The 19,115-nt window shown below is 48.5% G+C and overlaps 9 protein-coding genes across 9 annotated transcripts; 1 reads left to right on the top strand and 8 right to left on the bottom strand.

Moving 5' to 3' along the window:
* Positions 1 to 131: 131 nt before the first annotated feature.
* On the bottom strand, positions 132 to 2,134 carry GGI43DRAFT_307487 (DUF3176 domain-containing protein). Its single transcript, XM_083201640.1, has 2 exons — positions 1,393 to 2,134; positions 132 to 1,330 (listed from the first exon to the last, which is right to left on the bottom strand). Exons 1-2 carry the CDS (start codon positions 2,003 to 2,005, stop codon positions 237 to 239), a joined length of 1,707 nt encoding a protein of 568 aa, XP_083062486.1. The 5' UTR covers positions 2,006 to 2,134; the 3' UTR covers positions 132 to 236.
* Positions 2,135 to 2,804: 670 nt separating this feature from the next.
* GGI43DRAFT_307426 (glycoside hydrolase family 55 protein) lies at positions 2,805 to 5,746 on the bottom strand. The gene is made up of 5 exons (XM_083201638.1): positions 4,903 to 5,746; positions 4,608 to 4,837; positions 4,265 to 4,530; positions 4,085 to 4,195; positions 2,805 to 4,030 (listed from the first exon to the last, which is right to left on the bottom strand). Exons 1-5 carry the CDS (start codon positions 5,642 to 5,644, stop codon positions 3,079 to 3,081), a joined length of 2,301 nt encoding a protein of 766 aa, XP_083062485.1. The 5' UTR covers positions 5,645 to 5,746; the 3' UTR covers positions 2,805 to 3,078.
* Positions 5,747 to 6,724: 978 nt separating this feature from the next.
* On the bottom strand, positions 6,725 to 8,010 carry GGI43DRAFT_307428 (type 1 glutamine amidotransferase domain-containing protein). Its single transcript, XM_083201639.1, has 4 exons — positions 7,760 to 8,010; positions 7,584 to 7,705; positions 7,054 to 7,526; positions 6,725 to 6,985 (listed from the first exon to the last, which is right to left on the bottom strand). The coding sequence occupies exons 1-4, from the start codon at positions 7,806 to 7,808 to the stop codon at positions 6,883 to 6,885; spliced, it is 747 nt and encodes a 248-aa protein (XP_083062484.1). The 5' UTR covers positions 7,809 to 8,010; the 3' UTR covers positions 6,725 to 6,882.
* Positions 8,011 to 8,026: 16 nt separating this feature from the next.
* GGI43DRAFT_399242 (DUF3659 domain-containing protein) lies at positions 8,027 to 11,143 on the bottom strand. Its single transcript, XM_083205314.1, has 5 exons — positions 10,971 to 11,143; positions 10,323 to 10,909; positions 8,727 to 10,262; positions 8,487 to 8,660; positions 8,027 to 8,428 (listed from the first exon to the last, which is right to left on the bottom strand). The coding sequence occupies exons 1-5, from the start codon at positions 11,047 to 11,049 to the stop codon at positions 8,252 to 8,254; spliced, it is 2,553 nt and encodes an 850-aa protein (XP_083062483.1). The 5' UTR covers positions 11,050 to 11,143; the 3' UTR covers positions 8,027 to 8,251.
* Positions 11,144 to 11,872: 729 nt separating this feature from the next.
* On the bottom strand, positions 11,873 to 13,145 carry GGI43DRAFT_307399 (DUF3659 domain-containing protein). The gene is made up of 2 exons (XM_083201637.1): positions 13,093 to 13,145; positions 11,873 to 13,027 (listed from the first exon to the last, which is right to left on the bottom strand). Exon 2 carries the CDS (start codon positions 12,680 to 12,682, stop codon positions 12,008 to 12,010), a length of 675 nt encoding a protein of 224 aa, XP_083062482.1. The 5' UTR covers positions 12,683 to 13,027; positions 13,093 to 13,145; the 3' UTR covers positions 11,873 to 12,007.
* A 261-nt stretch (positions 13,146 to 13,406) lies between these two features.
* On the bottom strand, positions 13,407 to 14,598 carry GGI43DRAFT_307231 (uncharacterized protein). The gene has a single exon (XM_083201633.1). The coding sequence runs from the start codon at positions 14,474 to 14,476 to the stop codon at positions 14,066 to 14,068; it is 411 nt and encodes a 136-aa protein (XP_083062481.1). The 5' UTR covers positions 14,477 to 14,598; the 3' UTR covers positions 13,407 to 14,065.
* A 237-nt stretch (positions 14,599 to 14,835) lies between these two features.
* On the bottom strand, positions 14,836 to 16,470 carry GGI43DRAFT_307353 (uncharacterized protein). The gene is made up of 2 exons (XM_083201636.1): positions 15,698 to 16,470; positions 14,836 to 15,627 (listed from the first exon to the last, which is right to left on the bottom strand). The coding sequence occupies exons 1-2, from the start codon at positions 15,890 to 15,892 to the stop codon at positions 15,196 to 15,198; spliced, it is 627 nt and encodes a 208-aa protein (XP_083062480.1). The 5' UTR covers positions 15,893 to 16,470; the 3' UTR covers positions 14,836 to 15,195.
* Positions 16,403 to 17,512, top strand: GGI43DRAFT_307235 (uncharacterized protein). The gene is made up of 3 exons (XM_083201634.1): positions 16,403 to 16,673; positions 16,749 to 17,278; positions 17,343 to 17,512. The coding sequence occupies exons 1-3, from the start codon at positions 16,659 to 16,661 to the stop codon at positions 17,353 to 17,355; spliced, it is 558 nt and encodes a 185-aa protein (XP_083062479.1). The 5' UTR covers positions 16,403 to 16,658; the 3' UTR covers positions 17,356 to 17,512.
* GGI43DRAFT_307351 (glycosyltransferase family 64 protein) lies at positions 17,512 to 18,975 on the bottom strand. The gene is made up of 2 exons (XM_083201635.1): positions 18,521 to 18,975; positions 17,512 to 18,458 (listed from the first exon to the last, which is right to left on the bottom strand). The coding sequence occupies exons 1-2, from the start codon at positions 18,820 to 18,822 to the stop codon at positions 17,669 to 17,671; spliced, it is 1,092 nt and encodes a 363-aa protein (XP_083062478.1). The 5' UTR covers positions 18,823 to 18,975; the 3' UTR covers positions 17,512 to 17,668.
* Between the last annotated feature and the right edge of the window lie 140 nt (positions 18,976 to 19,115).

The raw sequence follows: 19,115 nt of genomic DNA, 5'->3' as shown, positions 1-19,115 counted from the left end.
GCTAATTAATTTGTCTCCGGATTTGGAATGATATTACAGATATTTTATATACAGCTAAACCACCGGCCTTTGGACACATAAAAAAAAACCTATCCCAACCCCCCCCCCCCCCCCCCCCCCCTTGACGAATTGGAGCTACGGGGTATAAATTTTCATTGCATGTTTCATTTCAATAATAAGACTACACAGCAATCGGTTTGATAAGAGCTTCTTAGGTAAACAACTGGATTAGCTTATTATTCTTCTAATTGTACCTTGAATCTTTTAGCCTCAGCTTTGATCTCTTTAATACCCTTGCCCGGAGTTTGCAAAAGTCCGGCCTGCTCAATGGTATTACAAGCTAGCACAGCAAGTGTCGAGGACTTCCACAACGGTATGCGGCGACTCTGTCGATTACTAAAAATGCTTAAAATAGCAAATATAATAGCAATTCCCTCGGTTATCACAGGGAGGAGAAAATACCACCAGCGAATAAAAACAAACGGCTCGCTCTGAACTACCTCTCCACGTGCGGACTTGGTATTCGGACCGTACCGCAGATAGTCTGTCATGGTTGTTGCCATTCCGTCAAATCGATCGCCAATATCCACGTCGCCATATAGAGCAGCGGCAACACCCAGATTCGTGTTAACAAAGTCCCCTTCGACAAACTCGCTAACAATTGTCGCAGACATTAAGTAAGTTTCCAGCGTTTGAATATTTGGCCAGTCTATCTCAAGCGCAGGAATCTGTATGTTCCCCTTTGTTGACTCATTGGTGGATATGATTTGGAAAGCTCTAGTGTCTGTTCTGCCTTGAATCGTCCAGGGATTCTTCACGCCGAAATCGACTTCTTGCCTGCTCGCAAAAGAGAAATCACTGCCGTTGGCCTTGGCACCCGTGTATTCATAGGCCGCGATAGACAGAGAGCAGTCTGTTATGTTAATGTCACGCATTCGAAAATTATAATCCGGGGTCGATCTATAAATTGCGAATCGCGCAATTTCGGGCCAAGTATCTGGTAAAACATCCTTGTTTGATGGTATATTCGCCAGCGAGGTTGTGTTCATGGAGTATGCCGTTGCGTACTCAGTATACATTGAACGAGATGTGATGGGAACTCCGCCTGGTGTTGTCATATTGCATTGTCGCAAGGAATCTTCGTCGCCCTTGCATATCGCTGTTTGCAATGTTTGCTGGGTGACATTCCTGCAATCCGCCTTGAATCCCACTGATATATATGATCCGTTCCAGCGACAGACTCCGGGACAGATAAAAGTCTCTGCGGGTTGGATGCCATATAGGCCCTGGAAGATGGCAACTTGCATCCCGGCATCCTGGGGAGTGCTTCCTGGTTAGAGATATGTTAATTAATCTTGTTGTTCTGTTGTGTAATGCAACAACGATGCTTACCGACGCCAGAATTAGGTAGGCTATTTAATAATGAGTACCGACTGTAGCTATATGCGTATCCGAAGGTAGCAGTAACAGTGTCAGAGGAGTTGATGATATCTCGCTGCTCAATCAGAACTACCTGTTGTGCAAATGGCGAGAAAAACAGTCGCAAGATTGTGATTAGTGCCCCAATGGTGGCCAAATTCCACTTCACAGTGGTAAGCAGTAGAATAGACCCCCAAACGTCGCGACTGGCTCTGTCAAATGTTTCAAAGTCGGCAAGCTTGCGAGACTTCTTGAAATAAAGCCATTTGGACTGTCCGATAAAGGTGCTAACTCCATGCATCAACACCATAGCATATGCAGTTGTTAGGATTGAAATTGTTGCGTTTAGAGAAAAAAGGCCACCCCAAGCAGAGAGAGGCTTGTTATTCATATACCAAAAAATAACTGCAATTCCAATCACCAGGCCTAGGGCTATAATTGAACTGATTGATTCCAAAAGCCACTCGCTGGGAGAGAATAGTGCATAGCGCTTATATTTGGTAGTTGGCTTTTGCAGCTCAGAGCTTACTTCAGAACCTTGCACAGGCTCATATGAGTGAACTGCGCTCTTGTTGACGCTCGCCATACTGGCAACTTGCTGTTATGCGCAGAGGTTTAATTTTGAGTGATACCATGGAAATAAATATGAAAAAACCACAGTAGCATGCGGGAAATTTGCAAAATCGCTAGGTAGTTTAATTTATGCATATGTTCTATAAATACTCTACAAAACCTTCCTATTGGTTTCTATTGAGAGCACGGACTCGCTTTTATCAATTATCAGAGAGGCATTCTGCCTTGGTGCGTGGAGAATTTCAGCTCGAATCCTATACACGGCCCAATAAGGCGACACCTTATAATTAGTTAACCGAGCTGTGATCCTACAGGATTTTAGTGCCTCCTAAACATTCGATATCCTTGTCGATTAGTGGGATCAGGCTGCGGCAACTAGGACAAGGAGAGCTAAAAACAGCTGTAGTAACAGAGATTTATCTCTATTAGAGATTTTACTGAGTCTACATGCATCTTTAATGCTCCTGTATAGGCGCCGTGCAATCTAGGCTACCTTAAAACTACTCCCATATACAGGCATACTTTCTCGGCAGTTATCATTATCAGTTATATACTCACACGCACATTCCCTGCGCTTTTTACCTGAAACGCACTAATATGTTACACAATTATCCATTACTTTAACCTATCACCACCAGTCACCCCCAACTCTCTAACCAATCCTTAAAAGATCCAACTCAGCCTCCTTATAAAACTCCTTTACAGCATACTACATGGTATATTAATGCAATATGCATTAATTGGACACGCATGCTTTAGTGTAGTATGAGCCTCAATTAATGTAGCAAGAGATCTCATGAAAGGTGCCGTACCGTAAATTCGCACAGCTTATTAAGTCTCCGATGGTGTTTTCCTGAGGTTAATAACGGATATGCACATATTCACGTCACAGCATCGGCTTTCCCTCTCAGTCTCACACATCCATGTCTCAACTTAATGGATGCCAAACTTATACTCGATGAGTTGCCTTTTAACCCTCTTTAGCTTCGTCACAAAAAGTAGTACCAAGGAGACAGTATTGGGAATGATTCACATTTCTTCATATTTCATTCATCATTATATACTAATATCTACATAGACATCATCTTAATAGCTGCTTTGTCCCAAATACGCAGCCATGACACCACCATGGCTCTGCCAACCTCCCGAGTTTGCAGTATCGGTCACTTCAGCCACCTCCTTTCCTCCAGTTGACTCGAGCACCATAGTTCGGACATTGTGCGTGCTAACACCGTAACTGAAGAGCTTCTTGTTATCGGTATAGATGACAGCGTTCTGCTGGCATTCAGCAGAGCAACCATCGCGGTTGATACCGTTGAAGAAGACCCAGTATCCACCACCGTAGACATTGACGTTGCTAGAGTCATGGATGTACTGGAAAATAGCCATGCGGCACTGAGCATCGTCAGCTGCGCACCAGCTAAAGTCTGGGTCGCTCTCCAACAGGGAGCCGGTCCAGGGCAGAGGCGTCAATAGGCCAGAGTTGTTGCCCTGCCAGTATGGGGTCTCGCTCTGCTGGAAGCCCAAGAAGACGTTCTGTGCCTTGTTGATGTTTACTTGGTACAGAGAGTTGTGCTCGCTACCAATACCCAGCATCCAGGTGGCTCGAATGGATTCCACCAAGAAACCACCAGCAGTAGAAGGGTTAGCGCCATTATCATCGTCAAGATCGTGATCGGCGCTCCAGCACCAGCTGTTCTCCCAGTAGGAAGAAGACAACGCAGTGAGGTGGGCACAAACTCGCGCAGCCTTGCAGGTTGCGGGGTCATCGCAGTTGGTCTGAACCTTGGAGCCTCGAGCACCTCCAAGACGGAAGTGAGAGTTGAAGAAACCAACATCTCCAGCCTGTAAGCCAGCCATGTTGACTTCCACGAGCTTGCAGCCGGGGAGGATGTCGGCAACAGTGAAGAGCATGTCGACAAATTGCGCAACGCCGACCTGGCCAGGATATCCGACCTGAACCATCGGCACTGGGTTGTTGGCGTTCTTGAACTTGGATCCAGTAGCGCTAATCTCAGACCAAACCTCTCCGTGGAATCTAATATCTTGTCAGCTGATTAAGTTGGATAAAAAGAAAGTCAATACTACTTACCGACTGCCAGGAGGGACCACAAGGGTGTCGCTAACAAGGTACGTTCCATGAGGGAAGAAAAGAACACTCTTGCCAGCAGCGCTGTTGATGATCTTCTGAAGGTTTTTGGTGCTAATAAATTGGTTAGCTTGCTCGTATTCCTACAGATCACTGAACAAATATGGCTGTGATAATACTTACTCATCTGTAACGCCGTCACCTGCAACGGGCAGGCCGCGAACAGTCTTGACATTAATGACTTGGTTCACGCTGTATTCCTGGAAGGTTGGCGGAGTGACAGTGTGGTAGGCTCCGGTGGTATCGACAAGCGCCGCAGGGCGAGATGCTGGGAAGAATTTGCCCTGAGCGCGCTGGCCATCCGAAGGTCCATAGACGTTGCCCCAGATCCATGACTGGCCCGGCTTAACAGAGCCCTTGAGGACATTCTTTCCTCCGGCAGTGACGGTCTAGCAAAATATGTCATGAGTCTCTTTTTTCTTCTAATAATGAGGCGGAGGTACTCGCAAGGAAGATAATAACTTACAGAGCCGGTTTTGCTGTCAACTTGGACATTCTCAAGCACAATAGAACCTTGAGCCGTAGGAGAGGCTGCAGCGTTCCACAGAATGCCAACGTTCTGAGCAGTTGAGTCAATAAGAGCAAAGAATCCAGTGTTGTTGTTTGTAGTCTCAATTCCGACTTTGCAAGACTCAAAGTGCAGACCCTGACCGGTACCCTCAAAGAGCTTGTCGAGCTTCAGACCAATGTCCTGGTCTTTAAAAATAGATATGTTAGTAGGATTCTACACCGCGTTTATAGGCTTCTCATTTAAGACATACTCTTGAAGGTGATTCCCTTGAAATGGTACTGCTGCTCATTCATGCGAATGCCAACGGATCCACCCTGGAATACAACGTCGTTGATCATCAGAGGAGAGCCGCCCTGGGGCATCGACAGTCCTGTGTGAGCAACACCACCATTGGGCATGTTGAACAAAACGTTGGTAAGCTGCACAGCTTGGCTCACGGCCCAGTTAAGGAGAGTGATGTTGTGGGTAGGAGCCACTTTGGTGGAGTCCAAGACAACATTCTTCAGGGCGATGTAGAAGTTGATGGTTGGGTCGAGTCTGGGGTCCCAGCCAAGGTAGAGGAATGGGTCAGAAAAGTCCGACGAGGCCTGAAGAACCGGTCTGTTGGTGGGATCACCAATGACGACGGTGTCAATGTACGACTGAAGAGGCTTGCTCAGACGGTATGTGCCAGCCGGTATGTAAACAACAGCTGGGGCGCCAGTAGTGCCCCAAACACTCGCATTGCGAGTATCCGTAGCGTTGGCAAAGTCAAAGGCAGCTTGAATAGCAGCCCAGTCATCAGTCACGCCATCGCCCTTGGCACCGAAGTGTGTCTTGACATTGCGGAAGACGGTCCAGTTCTTGCCATCAGGAATGAAGGCACTAATGCCATTATGCTCAATGTTCTCGTACCAGTAGCCGGACGAGTGTCTGGCCTCGATGCCTTCAGCTGGTAGAGAGTTACCAGCTACAACGGCAGCCAGGCCGAGGAACAATGACACGGCTCTCATCGTTACAGAAATATCACAGGTGAGATCAGTCTCAAACCTGCTTCTTCTTCTTCCGTTTGCCTCAGCTCAATCGCTGCAAGAACCAGGTCTCCTTTCACCGCCGATCGGGGCCTCTCATCTCCTTATATAGTTATTGCTGCCATTACTATTATATTATTCATCTTTGCTCACTCGATCTCCGGGCCTGGCTGCCAGAGTCGGCAAATGGATGGTCGGATACCTCAGCCGGCCAAAAGTCGTGTAAGAGCCATGCCACAAAGTCCTATCCATGTCTGCAAAATCCAATCCCATCCATGTCTGCGGGTCGCCGTTCGCGGAGAAAGTAGCATTGGGGCTGTAGAAGCAACAACATGTCACGGTCGGTCGATTCGGTCTGTTCGCCTCGACTCTGGATCCCTGACGACCGGCTCAGGTCCAAGGGGAATCTCATCTCATCTCTGCTTGTGTGCCGGCAAGGCCAGGCACATAAACAACAGACTCGGCCCTTTTTTCTGCTGGCGTGCGGGGGAAGCTCAGGCTAGCAATACAAATTGCAGGGGAAGATGCGAATGTTCCCTGATGCTTCCCCACGCACGCAGATACTTTTCGCCGTCAATCGCAAGGATGCTGCTACCCGGATGCCGTTATTAACAGCTCTGGATGGGCCTGTGGCCCGGATTATTACCCGTAAAAAAGGGACTCCGCCCCGCCAAGTGTAAACACAGATGATCACGTAGTTGTAGTATCAGGAACCCCACGAAAGCAATATCAGGTCCATGGCATGGTAACATTGAGATTTAGCCGTCCTTTTTGTTAGCATCTCGCGTATACATGAGTTGCAGCTCGCAAAGTGGTATTCGCTAAGGCTATCCGGGTGCAACACCATGACAATGGACACTAAAAAAAGGCGATTGAATATCAGCTTGGAATTATACATGCTCATCAATTGTAAAGCTGGTACAGTGTCCAGCGGATCATGTTGATCTCATATTTACTCTGTAGTAACGAATGATCAATCCATAGAGCGGCGGCTAAAACAAGATCGGGCAACTTCGTGTCATACTGTAGCATTCAAATCCAAACGGTCCAGACAAAAGACCAAAGCGAAAATCAAGGGTTACAAATCTGATGCGGCCGATGGGTGGATACTCTCTGTCCACATCGTCGCCAAAATCTCACTTGGCAAATCAATTCCTCCGCGACTCCCCGGATCTTAGGCTTGGCTCCTCCAGAATAGCCGTATTGTATCCGCAAGTCCATCAAAAGCTCTGCACTAGCTTAACTAGCTTCTGCGACAAAAGTTCTGCATCGCCGGGGTATCTCGCTGTGATGTAATTGAAGTTTTCGTCCTCGACAACAAAACTAGGAAGATATTAATTAGCTAGCATGAACAAATTTTTTCCCTTCTTCATTTTCTCAGCGCGACTCACGGTGAAGGCTTGATGCTGATCTTGAGTTGATCAGGGTTTGCCAATTCTTTTCGCACCAAGACTTCAACATCATCGGTTCCTGATCCATACGTCTTGTAATAATCTCCCAAGAAGAGGCGAGTGCCCCAAAAGGCCAGCTGCTCAAACCGCGCCGGCAGTGTGGTGGTCGCGCAATCGCGAATAACACTGCTCCCATCGGGATGTTTGGATTCTGAGAGCACCATGACGCCGTGACAGACCGCGCCGACAGCCTTGTTATTTGGCTTCTTGGTGCTGGGGAAGAAGTCGGATACCAGCTTGTGGACTCTCTCCGAGTCAATTACTTGCCTGACTGCCTTGTCGTGACCTCCGGGGAAGAATGCAAGATCGAACGCGTCCAGGGAGAATTGCTCGTCAGACCACGACAAGGGATTCTTCCACTCTTCCGAGTCGGCCATGGCGTGATATCTTTTGACGTTGAAAGAGGTTGCACCCTATGATTCATTCATGTTAGAGCATGCACGATACGCGCGAGCTGGCAAAGAACGCACCAAAATGCGCTGCGTGAGCCCCTCCAGCATCTTGGAGTCGCATACAGGCGATTTGCCTGCTTCAGTCGCAAATTTGACATCGAACCCTGCATTCTTGAAAGTTGTATAAGGGACACATGTTTCTAGATAAAAAGTCAATCAAACGGCACCGTGGGCACGGATATTTCTTTACTCACCTGTCGGATCGTGGCCATAGTCGGCCATTAAGAAGACAATCTTTGCCATGATGATGATTGATTAAAGTGAGTTTGAGAGAATGACGCTGCTGACGAAAACGCAAAATGAATTTGAGTGACGAGTAAGTGATGAGCTGGACAGTGCATAGAATAGCATGTGCTACCTAGGTACAAGTACAATTATGCTGGGTTTAGTAGAGCTTAGCCCATGGCCTCAGTCGCATTCGCCATTCGCACTCGCATAGCTCGGCGTCACAGATAGGAAGGTTTCAGTAAAAGAATTCGTTACGTTACAGCGATACTACCTAAATCGTACAAAATGGAACTGGACAGAAAACACCAAGCATTGTTACATCGTCCATACAAACTCATATATTCCAAGCTTCCATTTTTCCCCTTCATAATTTTCCAACACATTCTGACCGTCATTACTTTCATTAAAGGCTTTTCTCAATAGATAGAAAAGCTGCAGTCCATCCCAAAAGACTCCTCTTAACCCGAACCCAAAACCCCACCCAACAAACCACCTCCTGACTTCTTCTTTTTCTTCTCATCTCTGCCAGTCAGTGTACCGGTGATACTGCCTAGTCCAAGACCATCGAGGACCCTGTTGAGTCCCAGCGTTCCGAGGAGGTTGTCGACTATTCCGCCGAGGCCGAGGCCGCTCAGCTGTAGATGAAATTAGTATTAGAATACATGTAGGGTAATGGTATCAAAAGCCACTTACCAATTTACCAACGAGGCCGAGAACACCGTTGAGCAACAACCCAACAGCAGCAATGATCTGGAACAACGGCTCCGCCAAGAGACCCCAGAGAGGGTTGAGTTCCTTCTTGGCATGGGGCATGCCCTCAATCTTGCTCTTTGCGTTATCGATGGTTTGAGTGACAGTACCCGTGAGCTATTATTATTAGTATTTGTTAGCTGGCAATTTATTTATGTATAATGATTTTGATAAGCCACCCACCTCTGAGAGCACATCGGCCAGATGATGCTCCTCTGGCGTGGCCTCCTTGGTGCCCGCCTTGTGCTTTGCATTTCGCTGGATACGTCCATCGGGATCAAGTCCACGAATGGTACCGTTGGTCTCAGTCAGAATCTTGCCTCCCTCTTCGATAAGCGGCTTAACCTCTCTCACCAGCGCCTCTTCGTCAAGCTCCTCCTTGGGTGTCCTCTCAGCTGTGTTGATCTTGTCTGTAATCATCTTGCAGATGGGACGCATCTTGTCGAGAGACTGCTCGATGCATCCAGCCAGTTTTCCAGCCAGCTTGCGATCATTCTCAGCCTCTTCACGCTTCTTGATGTCCTCTTCGGTTTCTTTGGGAATATCCTCAAGGAGAGCGACGTGTCCGACAGTGGTACCCTTGTAGTTGACTACATCACCGTCTTCGTCGACTTCTTTGCCAGCGCAGGCAGAAACGTCACCGCTGACGAGCTTGGCGATGAGGTTTCCTTCCTCGTCCAAGACATTACCTTCGCGGTTCACCTTGCGGCCTGCATAAGGAGCCTTCTTCTTCTCTGGGGCCTCGGGCTCTTCCCAGCGTTCGGCCTTACCCAAGACATTTCCGTTGCTGTCGACAACATCGCCATCTTCGTCGACGGCGCGGCCAAACAGCTTCTTGGGGTCTCCAGAGGTGAGTCTTCCGACAATGTCACCGGAAGGTGTAACAACTGTGCCGTCCTTTGCGACAGTACAGCCACTGAGCTCGGCGAATGGGCCCTCTTTCATGCCCTCACGCTCGCCTTCACCGACGATTTCGGCCTTGCCAATGATGTCTCCAGACTCGCTCAGGATATTACCATTCTTGTCGCACATGCGACCCACGAGGGACTTGATATTGCCCTCAATAACTCTGCCGTAGATGGCACCCGATCCATCAACGAGGTTGCCAGCCTTGTTAACTCTCTTGCCAGCCAATGAAGACATGTCGACAACAGCCTCAGGTTCAGCCTCGGGTTCATCCCAGGCCTCTGCCTTTCCAACGACATTGCCTCGTCGGTCGAGGATGTCGCCATCTTCATCAACGTGGCTGCCCTTGAGATGCTTTGGGTCGCCATCCACAACGACACCTACCTGCTGGCCATTGGACGTGACGCGACCATCAGCCTCAACGATGGCATCCGGGAAGTTCTCGAATGGGGCGAATTCCTTTTCGTCACCACGCTCCGAGTGGTTCAATGGACGGCATTTACCAACGATTTTGCCAGAGTCATTCCAGATGTTTCCCTCTTCGTCTGACCTCTTGCCGATGAGCTGCTTGGGGTCGCCTTCGAGTAGGACTCCGATAACATCTCCGTTCTTGTTGACCAGTTTGCCAAGCTTGTTGACCTTGGTTCCCTTGAGTTGAGAGAAGTCAATTGGCTCCTCTTCTTGAAGCTTGTCGCCCTCTGCGGCGACGTCAGATTTCTTTTCTTCCAAGTCCTCGGTATCTGGCTGGGGCATCTCACTGTCTTTAACGTCCTCCGACTTGGCTTCCAAGTCCTGGGTATCTGGCTGGGGCATCTCACTGTCTTTAACGTCCTCCGACTTGGCTTCCAAGTCCTTGGTATCTGGCTGGGGTACCTCAGTATCCTCGGCTTCTTTGCCAACCTCCGATTTATCTTCCATTGCGATCGGAGCTTGCTCCTGCAGCTGCTGTTCTTCTTCGGTGTCCATTCCGCGTCCCTGGAGCTGTTTGCCCTGGTCGCCGACCTGGATCGACGAGTCAGCTGAACTTTGTTCGTCTTCGCTTGGCTTCTGCATCCTACTGACTAGGTCGAGGCCCTGCGAAACAGGCTTTTGGAGATTGCTAGCCGTCTGGTAGGCTGATTTGGTCTTTCCCATCAGGTTCCAGCCGCCGGACTTTTGGTCCTTTTGTCCAGATCCAGTGGTGTATTCACCCTCGTCTCCCTCCTCCTCACCCTCCTCACCCTCCTCACCCTCCTCACCTTCTTGTTCGCCCAATTCCTCAGAATCAAGGTTGGCCTTGGCAAGGACCTTTCCAGAAGAATCGAGAATGTCGCCAGAAGCCATGACAGCGCTGCCCACAAGATCAGAAGGTTCTCCTGATTCGGTAATCCTTCCGATAGGCTTGCCGGCTCTGTCAAGAATGTCTCCCGTGTCGGTCACAACACCAGCAGCAGATCGAGGGATAGATCGCAGCATTTCAACTGTGATAGATAGCTGTTAGATTTGCAATTGCAGTCACGATCGAAGATGAGAGTACGCTACCTGGATCTCTCTGCTCTGTAGTAGGACTATCTTTGACTTGCCACCCCCCCTGAACTTGCACGGGCTTTGGGAACGGCATTTTGGGCTCAGTAACTCATTCAAAAAATAAAGTTAGGTTCACACAGTTGGGTGAGTTTCTTTGGTTGTAGTTGTTGAATTAATTTTACGTTTTCCTCAAAGTGACTTGGATTACACTTGATGTCCTTACGCTTTCCTACTATATATATACGAATGCTGACGTGAAATAGAGTTGCGCCTTTTCATCATCCAACTTTTCACATATGCATACGCAGCATACGTCGACCCGGCACATGCAAATCTCCTGTTTGTTCGACAGCGTCACTGCCATAAGTCGATTACTTGCACGCATCTCGATGTGAAAGCATCCAATACCACCATCTCAATGCGGCATGACGCAGGCTTGGACCCCGATTACGTCTTTACAACATGGATAACCCCCGATGAACAGCTCGACCACTAGGCATAGAACCCATATATCAAGGGGAACATCATATCACAATGATATCAGACAAGCCACAAAGCTGTCTCTGGAGCTCCAGCATAGGCTCAAAGAGCTCTCTGATGCTTATCGTAGTGCGTGTTTGCAAAACAGGGATGTCCATGCGAGCGAGACCCGAGCCCGAGATCTTCTCTCCGCGGGCAAGCCACACTCGCCACAGGCTAACTTGAGAAGGTGTCGTATTCATTTATCATGTGGCGTTGGATTTCTATGTCCAAACAGGTTTCTGATAGGGGAGTATGAATAAAAGAAGTGTGGCGGTGAAAAGATGCACCCCTTGATTAGCGTTGTAGGAGATTGATTGAAGCTTCGTTGCTATGGCTTGGCTATGACGATAATATCTCAAGCTATCAAAGATGGAAGGATCTTTTGAAAAGCACGTGGAATTGTAGCTACTCTATTCTTTGTAAAAATGATGCTATCACCAGATTCCCAGGCCAGTATTGAGCCAACGCCGAAACTGCCCCCTATCCTATTATCCTTGTATTACCAGTAAAAGATGCATTGTTGTATGGTTTTAGCCCCTTTTGAAAACCGTGGGTATCTTGATAATTAGTTGGATGCCGTCATGTGTTGATTTGACATCCAAATAGACCTCTGAAGGGCTCGGCGTTTCCTCACTCGCTTTACCGGCATCTTGAGATTTTTTGCCCTCACTCGTATCCTGTTGTTTAGATCCATCTCCCTCTTCTGTTGACGGACCATTCATCTTGCCAACTACCTTGCCTTCTTTATTGTAAATGTTACCATCGCCGTCTATCCTCAAGCCTCCCTCAAGGTCCTTGAGCTTCGGCCTTGTGTGGTTCTCCGATACATATCCCACCACGTCTCCGGAACTGTCAAAAATCTCCCCCGACTCGGACACAGGCCGTCCCACCATGGCAGGAAGATCGCCCTCTACTGACCCCAGCACCGTGCCATCCCAGTCCAGGATGTTGCCGAACTCATCGATAAATCTGCCCACTAAGCCCTGGGCGAGTTCAGCGAGCGGCTCCCCTTGCTCAACGGGGTGTATCTTGGGGATTTTGATATCTGGATTTTTCTTTTTCTCGTTGCTGCCGTTTTGTGAATTTGTGCTGTTTGTTCGGGGCAACATGACGAGTCTATGGCTGGAAGAGCGTCGTGGTTCCTGACGATCACCGTCGGATGACGGCAACTTGGGGCTATCAGGAGATGACTGCTGATGCGGCATTGTTACAACTGAGCGCCGAGAATGTACAAAATGATGATTTAATTATTAAGAAAGTGAAATTCACATACGGAAAATGGCCTGAAAGCTCAGTAAAGAGCAGCGACTACATAGCTTAATGCCCTCCTTTGCCAGCAGAGCCCAATAGCAGCTGGATAATGTCCCTAGGCAGCTCTCTAGTAAACAAGCAGTAGCAACTGCGTCATCGTGCGCAAAAAAAAACCTTACGCAAGGCCACAGGCCATAGGGCGATGACACACTCCCACATCATCCGCATCGCCGATCCTTCCAAGAATATCACACTGATACAGGGGTTCTCCACGATGGCGTAAGTAGGGCCGTTTAATACTGTGCCATAAATAGTATTACGGACTGCATGTGGATTCCTAGTAGTGAAGAAAAAACGCACTCACGATACCTGTTTTCCCAAGTAAAAGACTCAGCTCAAAACCTGCTGTCGTGGAACGTTTCCTCCGCGTCAACCGTTAGTCTCGGTCGGAGGATGCCGAATTGAGACATGGTCCAAAAAGGAAGGCAGCCACAAGTGACATGCTGTGGCGCCTGACAATGATGTGGCTTTTAACAATACTGTGGCACCGTACTGTGGCTCTCAGCTATGGGTTGCCAGCAACGTACTGTGGCTCACAGCTAGTGTGGCTGGTGATTCTGTGGCTGGCCATCTGTCGTAAGCTCCTCATCATCTCCTTCACATTTGACATGAGTTGCATCTTTTAGGTCTCAAGGAATATAGTATCATTAACTAGAGGCAGAGCTATAATCTTGCTCGTCCACCCCTCCATCTTTATTCAACAAATACATGCGTGTGATAATCGTAACAATCCAGGACAAGTTATTCTCACCCTCCCACGCTAAAACTACTTCTCCTCCTAGTGCCCAAGCCTCTTCCCGAAGCAAGGGACCAAAGTGAAGAGGCTCATGTAAAACAAATTAACCAATGACAAAAAGAGAAAAGACCAGACCAAAAAGAAAAGGAAAAAAAAATAGAGGGAGCCATCCTGGTACGCCTCGACGTCTGATTTCGGAGCAGGGTCTCTTCATTATGAAATAGAAGCGCCGGTTTCGTTGTCGTCGTTGTTGATTGATGTTCAAATCGCTTTGTCTTCTTAGTTCCTGATGTCGTGAACAAAGAGCGCAACGCCATTAGCCGATCTTGCCTTATTTTTCTTTCTAGTTTTGAAATTTTTTGTAATTTTTATATGCGGGTGATATGGTAGGGCCCCATAACTAGCCAGTCCTGAAGAGAGGCCGCATTGTAAGATAATGTGATAACCCAATATGTGTAATAGGACTCAAAGAATGGGGCTGAGACGCAAAAGGGGCCAGTGTGTAATATGAGGAAACAAAAAGAAAATGGGAGTTCAAGACTTACAACAACGCCAGCTCCAGATCACCATGAATCTTGGCCTTGAGCTGAATCTCAATATCCAGGTTCAAATCCAGCCGTAGCCTCAATGTGTCGCTCTTCCCGCCATCACCACCGCCTTGCTGCTGAACCGCATTGCCTGCGACGCCTCCCAGCGCGTTCGTCACGCCGCCAACTGCTCCCTGTGCCGTCTGCGCTACTTGCCCTACTTGGTTTCCTAAATCGCCGGCCACGGGCAAGTTATCTAGCCCAGCGAGCTGGCCACCGCCGCCTTGAGACTTGCCGCGGCGCTGGGTCCTCGTCATTTGTCTTCTCTCGCGGCGGGGAGGTTGAGGAGGCGGTGACTCGGCGGCAGAGTCAGAGCCATACTCTTCGGCGGAGTCAGTGCGGTCCTTTTCTGTGGCATTCGACATTGCGACGGTTGTGTTGTTGATGTTGTTGTCTTATCTGAAAGTAGAAGAGAAGACAAGATGAGTTATGAGATGAGATTTAAGTTGAAAGAAGAAAAAAAAGAGTTTCCAAATGAAACAGTCTCAGTAGGTATGTGTGTAAATCGAGTATGAGGATAAGATTTAGAGCAGCTATCCCTTTGGCTATTGCCTTTCTAGTAGTATATCCAATCTCGCATCTATCCATCCAATACCCGGAGCATCATAATGATATACCCCATTTATTCAGTAGACCATGCACACCACATACGTCGTCAGTGCAACCGGTTTTCTCCAAACCCATGCTCTTCATTCTCCATCTCCACTTTGTTCCATTGCCGCGATATTCGTGATCTCTTTTTTCCTTCTACACGCCCTCACCTCTACAACAAATCTATGAAGTCATGATGATCCCATACATAGGTTCCGATGCACGTTAATATAAATTAATTAATTCCTCTGTATCAAATAGACAGGGATCAGCACCATACTATTTTTGGGCTAGAAAAAAAAAGGCCACTATTGCGGAGACAAGCCCACCAACGTTTTTGGCCATTCATCCCGCGGCGGCTACCACTAGCAGCATGACTACCCCATACCGTCTGGTCAATCAGCAGCCACCTCATCGTGATGAAGCAATTAACCCCTGTCCCATCTTTCCTTTCAAACCGGCTTTACAATACAATTTAGATTTCACCTCTTAGCTAGTCTCTAACGTACTTGCTTTGCATGCCCAATAACATGGCCCTCTTCAGCCTTACGGGCTTGCACTCCTCCTCCACCTCTGTCGTGGCTAGTATCTCGTTTTCCGGATCCCAGTACACCACCCATCGCTCTGAGCCACCATCGTCGCGCTCCAGCTTCGCCACAAAGCAATCATCGTTGCCCTGAATCGTCAGAAACGTCTCGTCTTCGCTCCATCCCCAGGGCCCAATGACGTGACCCACGGTGTCCTTGCGAGCGCCGTACTCCACCGCGTGCGTGTCCTTGTTGATGTATATCCAGTTGAGCATGGGCGGGTCATCTGAGATGGTGCTCACCAGCCCCAGATGCTGCTCCTCGCTGGGGTATGTAAAGTAGTAGCCACAAAAGGCGTAGCCAGGAAAATCGGAATCGAGCGGGATGTTGACAAGTAACTGTTAAGCCAGCCATTGTCGTCAAGTCAGCCACTAACCGTCTTCTTCTTTTGGTTGTCTTGGGGCATACCTTTCCGTCTTTGAGCACGCAGAAATCAGTCTCGTAGTCGTCTTCTTCCTCTTCCCCGTCTTGGACTACTGCCGTCAGGTGAAACTTTTCCTTTTCCTTGTTTGCTGCGTTTTGCTTCTTCTGGGCACTGACGGCTTGGCCCACTCCCGTAACGGTAGGTATTGCCGTAATGGCGAGAAGCCCGATGACCATCATGTAATCGGCGCTTGAGTGTATAGCTCTAGTATGAACAAAAGAGATACCCAGCGTCTATGGAGAGTTTTCATTTGCATGACGTTTTTATGGCAAGCCTCTCGTGTATATGCTTGTACGTATTCCGTATGACTTCCAGTAGTCGTATTTGGGAGGGCCTTGCATGAAGCGATCGAGATCCCGCCAGCCTCCAGTTGTGGGGGCTGATGACCCATGTCCAGCCTAAGTTCCCGGCTAGTTGTACTGTAGGTAATCATGCAACCCGCACAGGATGACTTCACCTCACATGAGGTCAACGCCCATGGCGTGGGCTTTGGAGGCTGTCGCAAATGACACCTCTCCCTCTATCTCTCAAGTTTTGAGCATAAAAGGTTGGCACGTCATAGACGCCACTACTTGACAGGGGGGTGAAGAAAGCTTGGCTACGCCGCATCAGACCTTGTTAACCAGGCTGTTACTGTTGTTTTTTAGTTTCGTAAAAAGGCGACGAGACACATCGCTGTTGCGTCACTCAATATCAAAGAAATTCCGTTGTGGGACCTGGATCAAAAAGTTGACCTGGAGCCACAAAAGCGAGCGCTGCGGACCTACGCCTCATTTTGACATGCAAAAAGACTGAAGAACTCAAGACAACGATATCTGGCAGTGTCCAAGAACAATTGACATCCAAAGAAAACTCCTGATTGTTTTGCCCTCATAATTCCTCATTGCTTAGTATTCATTTTCTACCTTTCTCAACTCCAAGTGAGACTCATAAAAGTTAGCAATCATGTCTTCAGACGAGGTTTGTCTCCCCAGAGCTGATATTCCATATCTGCGTGTAATTAATAATTATATGGACTAACTCAACCTCTCCCAGAAGCCTAAGGATTTGGACAACAACAACCCTCCCGATGAAGAGCAGCAAGAAGATCAGGAACAGCACTCTGGCGTCGAGAACGAAGAAGAAGACCAGCAGCAGGATGGACAAAATGGTGCTCTGAGTGAAGACAAGTCAGACGACCAAGACGACCAAGATGACAACGAGCCCGCAACACCACCACCTCAGCCAGAGCGCAAGCAGTCCGGCGTCAGCCGCAGCCGCGAGAAGCCGCAGACTCAAACTCAGACGAAGCCTCGTCGGAGGAGAAGGGCCCCCTTCCAGCGTCAAGTGGAGGACATGGACGAAGAAGACGATAGAGGACAAATGATACCGCGCCAGGATCAGCAGCAACAGATGATGTACCAGCAGCAACAGCAACAACAAATGATGCAACAACAGCAAATGATGCAGCAGCCCCAAAAGGACGGCGGCAAGAAGGACCCTCTCAAGCTGCGACTCGACCTAAATTTGGATATTCAGATTGAGCTGAAGGCGAAGATTCACGGAGACTTGACACTGGCTTTGCTGTAAGTGACACCTTCAGTCAAGCAAGTTGTAACTGAAATTTGCTAACATTGATGATCCCAACAGTGATATGGATTAAGTGGCGGACTATATCGAATCGATTTCATTTGGCGGATTTTATTTAAACTGATACGGTACCATACCCTTCATGATCGAGGAGGTACCTTTTCCTTATTTTCTCTATCCCATTGCAGTATTGCGTTTTGTTGTTTCCCTCGCCTAGTATAATGAATCAGGCCCCCTTTCTTTAGGGCGTGCCCATCTGTTGTTGTACATGTATATATAGTATATGTGCGTGTATCGATCCCATTATCATTAATATTACGTGAAAAAAAAATCTTTTTCCAAAAACAAGACTATAAAATGAGAAAAACGCTTCCCGAGCGCATTCGCTAGCCGTGAATCACATCCCACAGGGACTTGTACCATACGTTGTGCTTTACACCGTGCTCTATCCGTCCCGTTTCGTTGACCAGCGGCATGCACTGGAGGGCTTCGGAAAAGACGTTGAGACATTTGCTGCGAGCTTCCATGTGGCCTGCTTGCCTGCTAATGCCACCTGAAGGGTCCAAGTTGACGTATTGATGGCGGCCGCGGACCAAAAGGGGTCCTGAACCGGTCAACATGGAAGCGACAAAGTTTAGGCCAATGTCTTCACAATTGAAGGCATCATCCACATAATTTCGGATCTTGGTGACGGCAGGATCGTCAGAGAAGTAATAGTCCAAGAATGCAATGTGAGTAAACGCCAGGTTGGTCAAGACAATGGAATAGACGTCCTCGTGCTCCCTCTGAGAGCAAAAGTTGTAATTCCACTCGCCGGACGGGAGAGCCGAAACGCAGCGCGCAAGAGCTCCCGTCATTCTGTCTTTCCCAAACTTGCGCCACATCTGGAATACGAACTCGAGATCTTCGGGGCGGTAAAAGACATCGTCGTCGGTTAGAAGAATGGCCTTTGTGCGATATGTGGGATCTGGCCAGAGTTTCTCGTTCAAGCTGTCGCGAGTCGGCTTTCGGTATCGCACAGAGACGCCGTACTCGGAGACAAAGCTATCGGGCTCCTTTTCGTCAAAATTGTTCCATATAACGACTATTTCGAGTAGTGATGGGATCTTGGCGGATAGGAGAGTAGTCAAGGTGCGGTGGAGCTCCTTTGGGCGATGAAAGGTCGACATGGCAATCCTAAAACACGATTTCGTTATTAGCGCCTCTGTACATGCCATAGAGCCGCGTATTCAACATACGTAAACTTGTCATCCAGCAGCCCACCATACTTGGTCTCAGCTGCAGCCCGCCATGATTGCAGGGGGTAGGTGACATTGGGGTCTGTGTGATCGCTGCAAAGAGGAAATCTGGCGCTCAATGCCTCATCGCCAGACGACGTTGTCTTTGGTTTGCCTTTGGGTAAAGTTGGAGCCGGGCCCAGGTTGTTGACTAGAAACACAATGGTGGCGATGGAGAGAATCAGGCCGGCCAGGATGGTTGTAACTCTCCTGAAACGGCGCGCCAGCAGCCAGTTGAAGCACGACGCCATTGAGGCGAGCATCTCAGATATTGCACTTCACTCGGACTGATTCTCTCAGGCTGTGATTAGGCAATATTTAGGTAATAGCTGCTGCATGTACAACGCAGCTTAAAACCAGCATCTTCAAGTGAGCTCGGGCTGGCCTGTACCGATGGATTGCTTGTGATGCTGATAGTGATAACAAAGATGCAGGGGCGAAAGAGAGTCACGTGGCTCGGGATATATCTTTTCCCCGGCATTTCGGCACCGATACCACCTAAAAAGCGCGCTTCACAAAAAGGGACAGTAATACAAGCTGGAATGACGTAGCTACC

This window comes from Trichoderma evansii, assembly GCF_050947405.1.
Source record: "Trichoderma evansii strain SZMC 28006 chromosome Unknown GGI43scaffold_5, whole genome shotgun sequence".
Classification (NCBI taxonomy): Eukaryota; Fungi; Ascomycota; class Sordariomycetes; order Hypocreales; family Hypocreaceae; genus Trichoderma; species Trichoderma evansii.
The sequence above is the reverse complement of the archived record's forward strand: the minus strand, read 5'-3'. Positions and strand labels throughout refer to the sequence as shown.

Excerpts from the sequence above, each read along its gene's own strand:
- GGI43DRAFT_307487 (XM_083201640.1), bottom strand. The coding sequence starts at position 2,005 with ATGGCGAGCGTCAACAAGAGCGCAGTTCACTCATATGAGCCTGTGCAA. Across the intron at positions 1,331-1,392 it reads CCTACCTAATTCTGGCGTCG|GAAGCACTCCCCAGGATGCC; the intron begins GTAAGCATCGTT and ends ATCTCTAACCAG.
- GGI43DRAFT_307231 (XM_083201633.1), bottom strand. The coding sequence starts at position 14,476 with ATGTCGAATGCCACAGAAAAGGACCGCACTGACTCCGCCGAAGAGTAT.
- GGI43DRAFT_307351 (XM_083201635.1), bottom strand. The coding sequence starts at position 18,822 with ATGCTCGCCTCAATGGCGTCGTGCTTCAACTGGCTGCTGGCGCGCCGT. Across the intron at positions 18,459-18,520 it reads CTGCTGGATGACAAGTTTAC|GATTGCCATGTCGACCTTTC; the intron begins GTATGTTGAATA and ends ATCGTGTTTTAG.
- GGI43DRAFT_399242 (XM_083205314.1), bottom strand. The coding sequence starts at position 11,049 with ATGCCGTTCCCAAAGCCCGTGCAAGTTCAGGGGGGGTGGCAAGTCAAA. Across the intron at positions 10,910-10,970 it reads TACAGAGCAGAGAGATCCAG|TTGAAATGCTGCGATCTATC; the intron begins GTAGCGTACTCT and ends TATCTATCACAG. Across the intron at positions 10,263-10,322 it reads AAGAAGCCGAGGATACTGAG|ATGCCCCAGCCAGATACCCA; the intron begins GTACCCCAGCCA and ends AAAGACAGTGAG.
- GGI43DRAFT_307399 (XM_083201637.1), bottom strand. The coding sequence starts at position 12,682 with ATGCCGCATCAGCAGTCATCTCCTGATAGCCCCAAGTTGCCGTCATCC.
- GGI43DRAFT_307353 (XM_083201636.1), bottom strand. The coding sequence starts at position 15,892 with ATGATGGTCATCGGGCTTCTCGCCATTACGGCAATACCTACCGTTACG. Across the intron at positions 15,628-15,697 it reads GCGTGCTCAAAGACGGAAAG|TTACTTGTCAACATCCCGCT; the intron begins GTATGCCCCAAG and ends CTGGCTTAACAG.
- GGI43DRAFT_307428 (XM_083201639.1), bottom strand. The coding sequence starts at position 7,808 with ATGGCAAAGATTGTCTTCTTAATGGCCGACTATGGCCACGATCCGACA. Across the intron at positions 7,527-7,583 it reads GGCTCACGCAGCGCATTTTG|GGTGCAACCTCTTTCAACGT; the intron begins GTGCGTTCTTTG and ends AATGAATCATAG. Across the intron at positions 6,986-7,053 it reads ATCAGCATCAAGCCTTCACC|TTTTGTTGTCGAGGACGAAA; the intron begins GTGAGTCGCGCT and ends ATATCTTCCTAG.
- GGI43DRAFT_307426 (XM_083201638.1), bottom strand. The coding sequence starts at position 5,644 with ATGAGAGCCGTGTCATTGTTCCTCGGCCTGGCTGCCGTTGTAGCTGGT. Across the intron at positions 4,838-4,902 it reads CAAGGGAATCACCTTCAAGA|ACCAGGACATTGGTCTGAAG; the intron begins GTATGTCTTAAA and ends CTATTTTTAAAG. Across the intron at positions 4,031-4,084 it reads GTGGTCCCTCCTGGCAGTCG|ATTCCACGGAGAGGTTTGGT; the intron begins GTAAGTAGTATT and ends ACAAGATATTAG.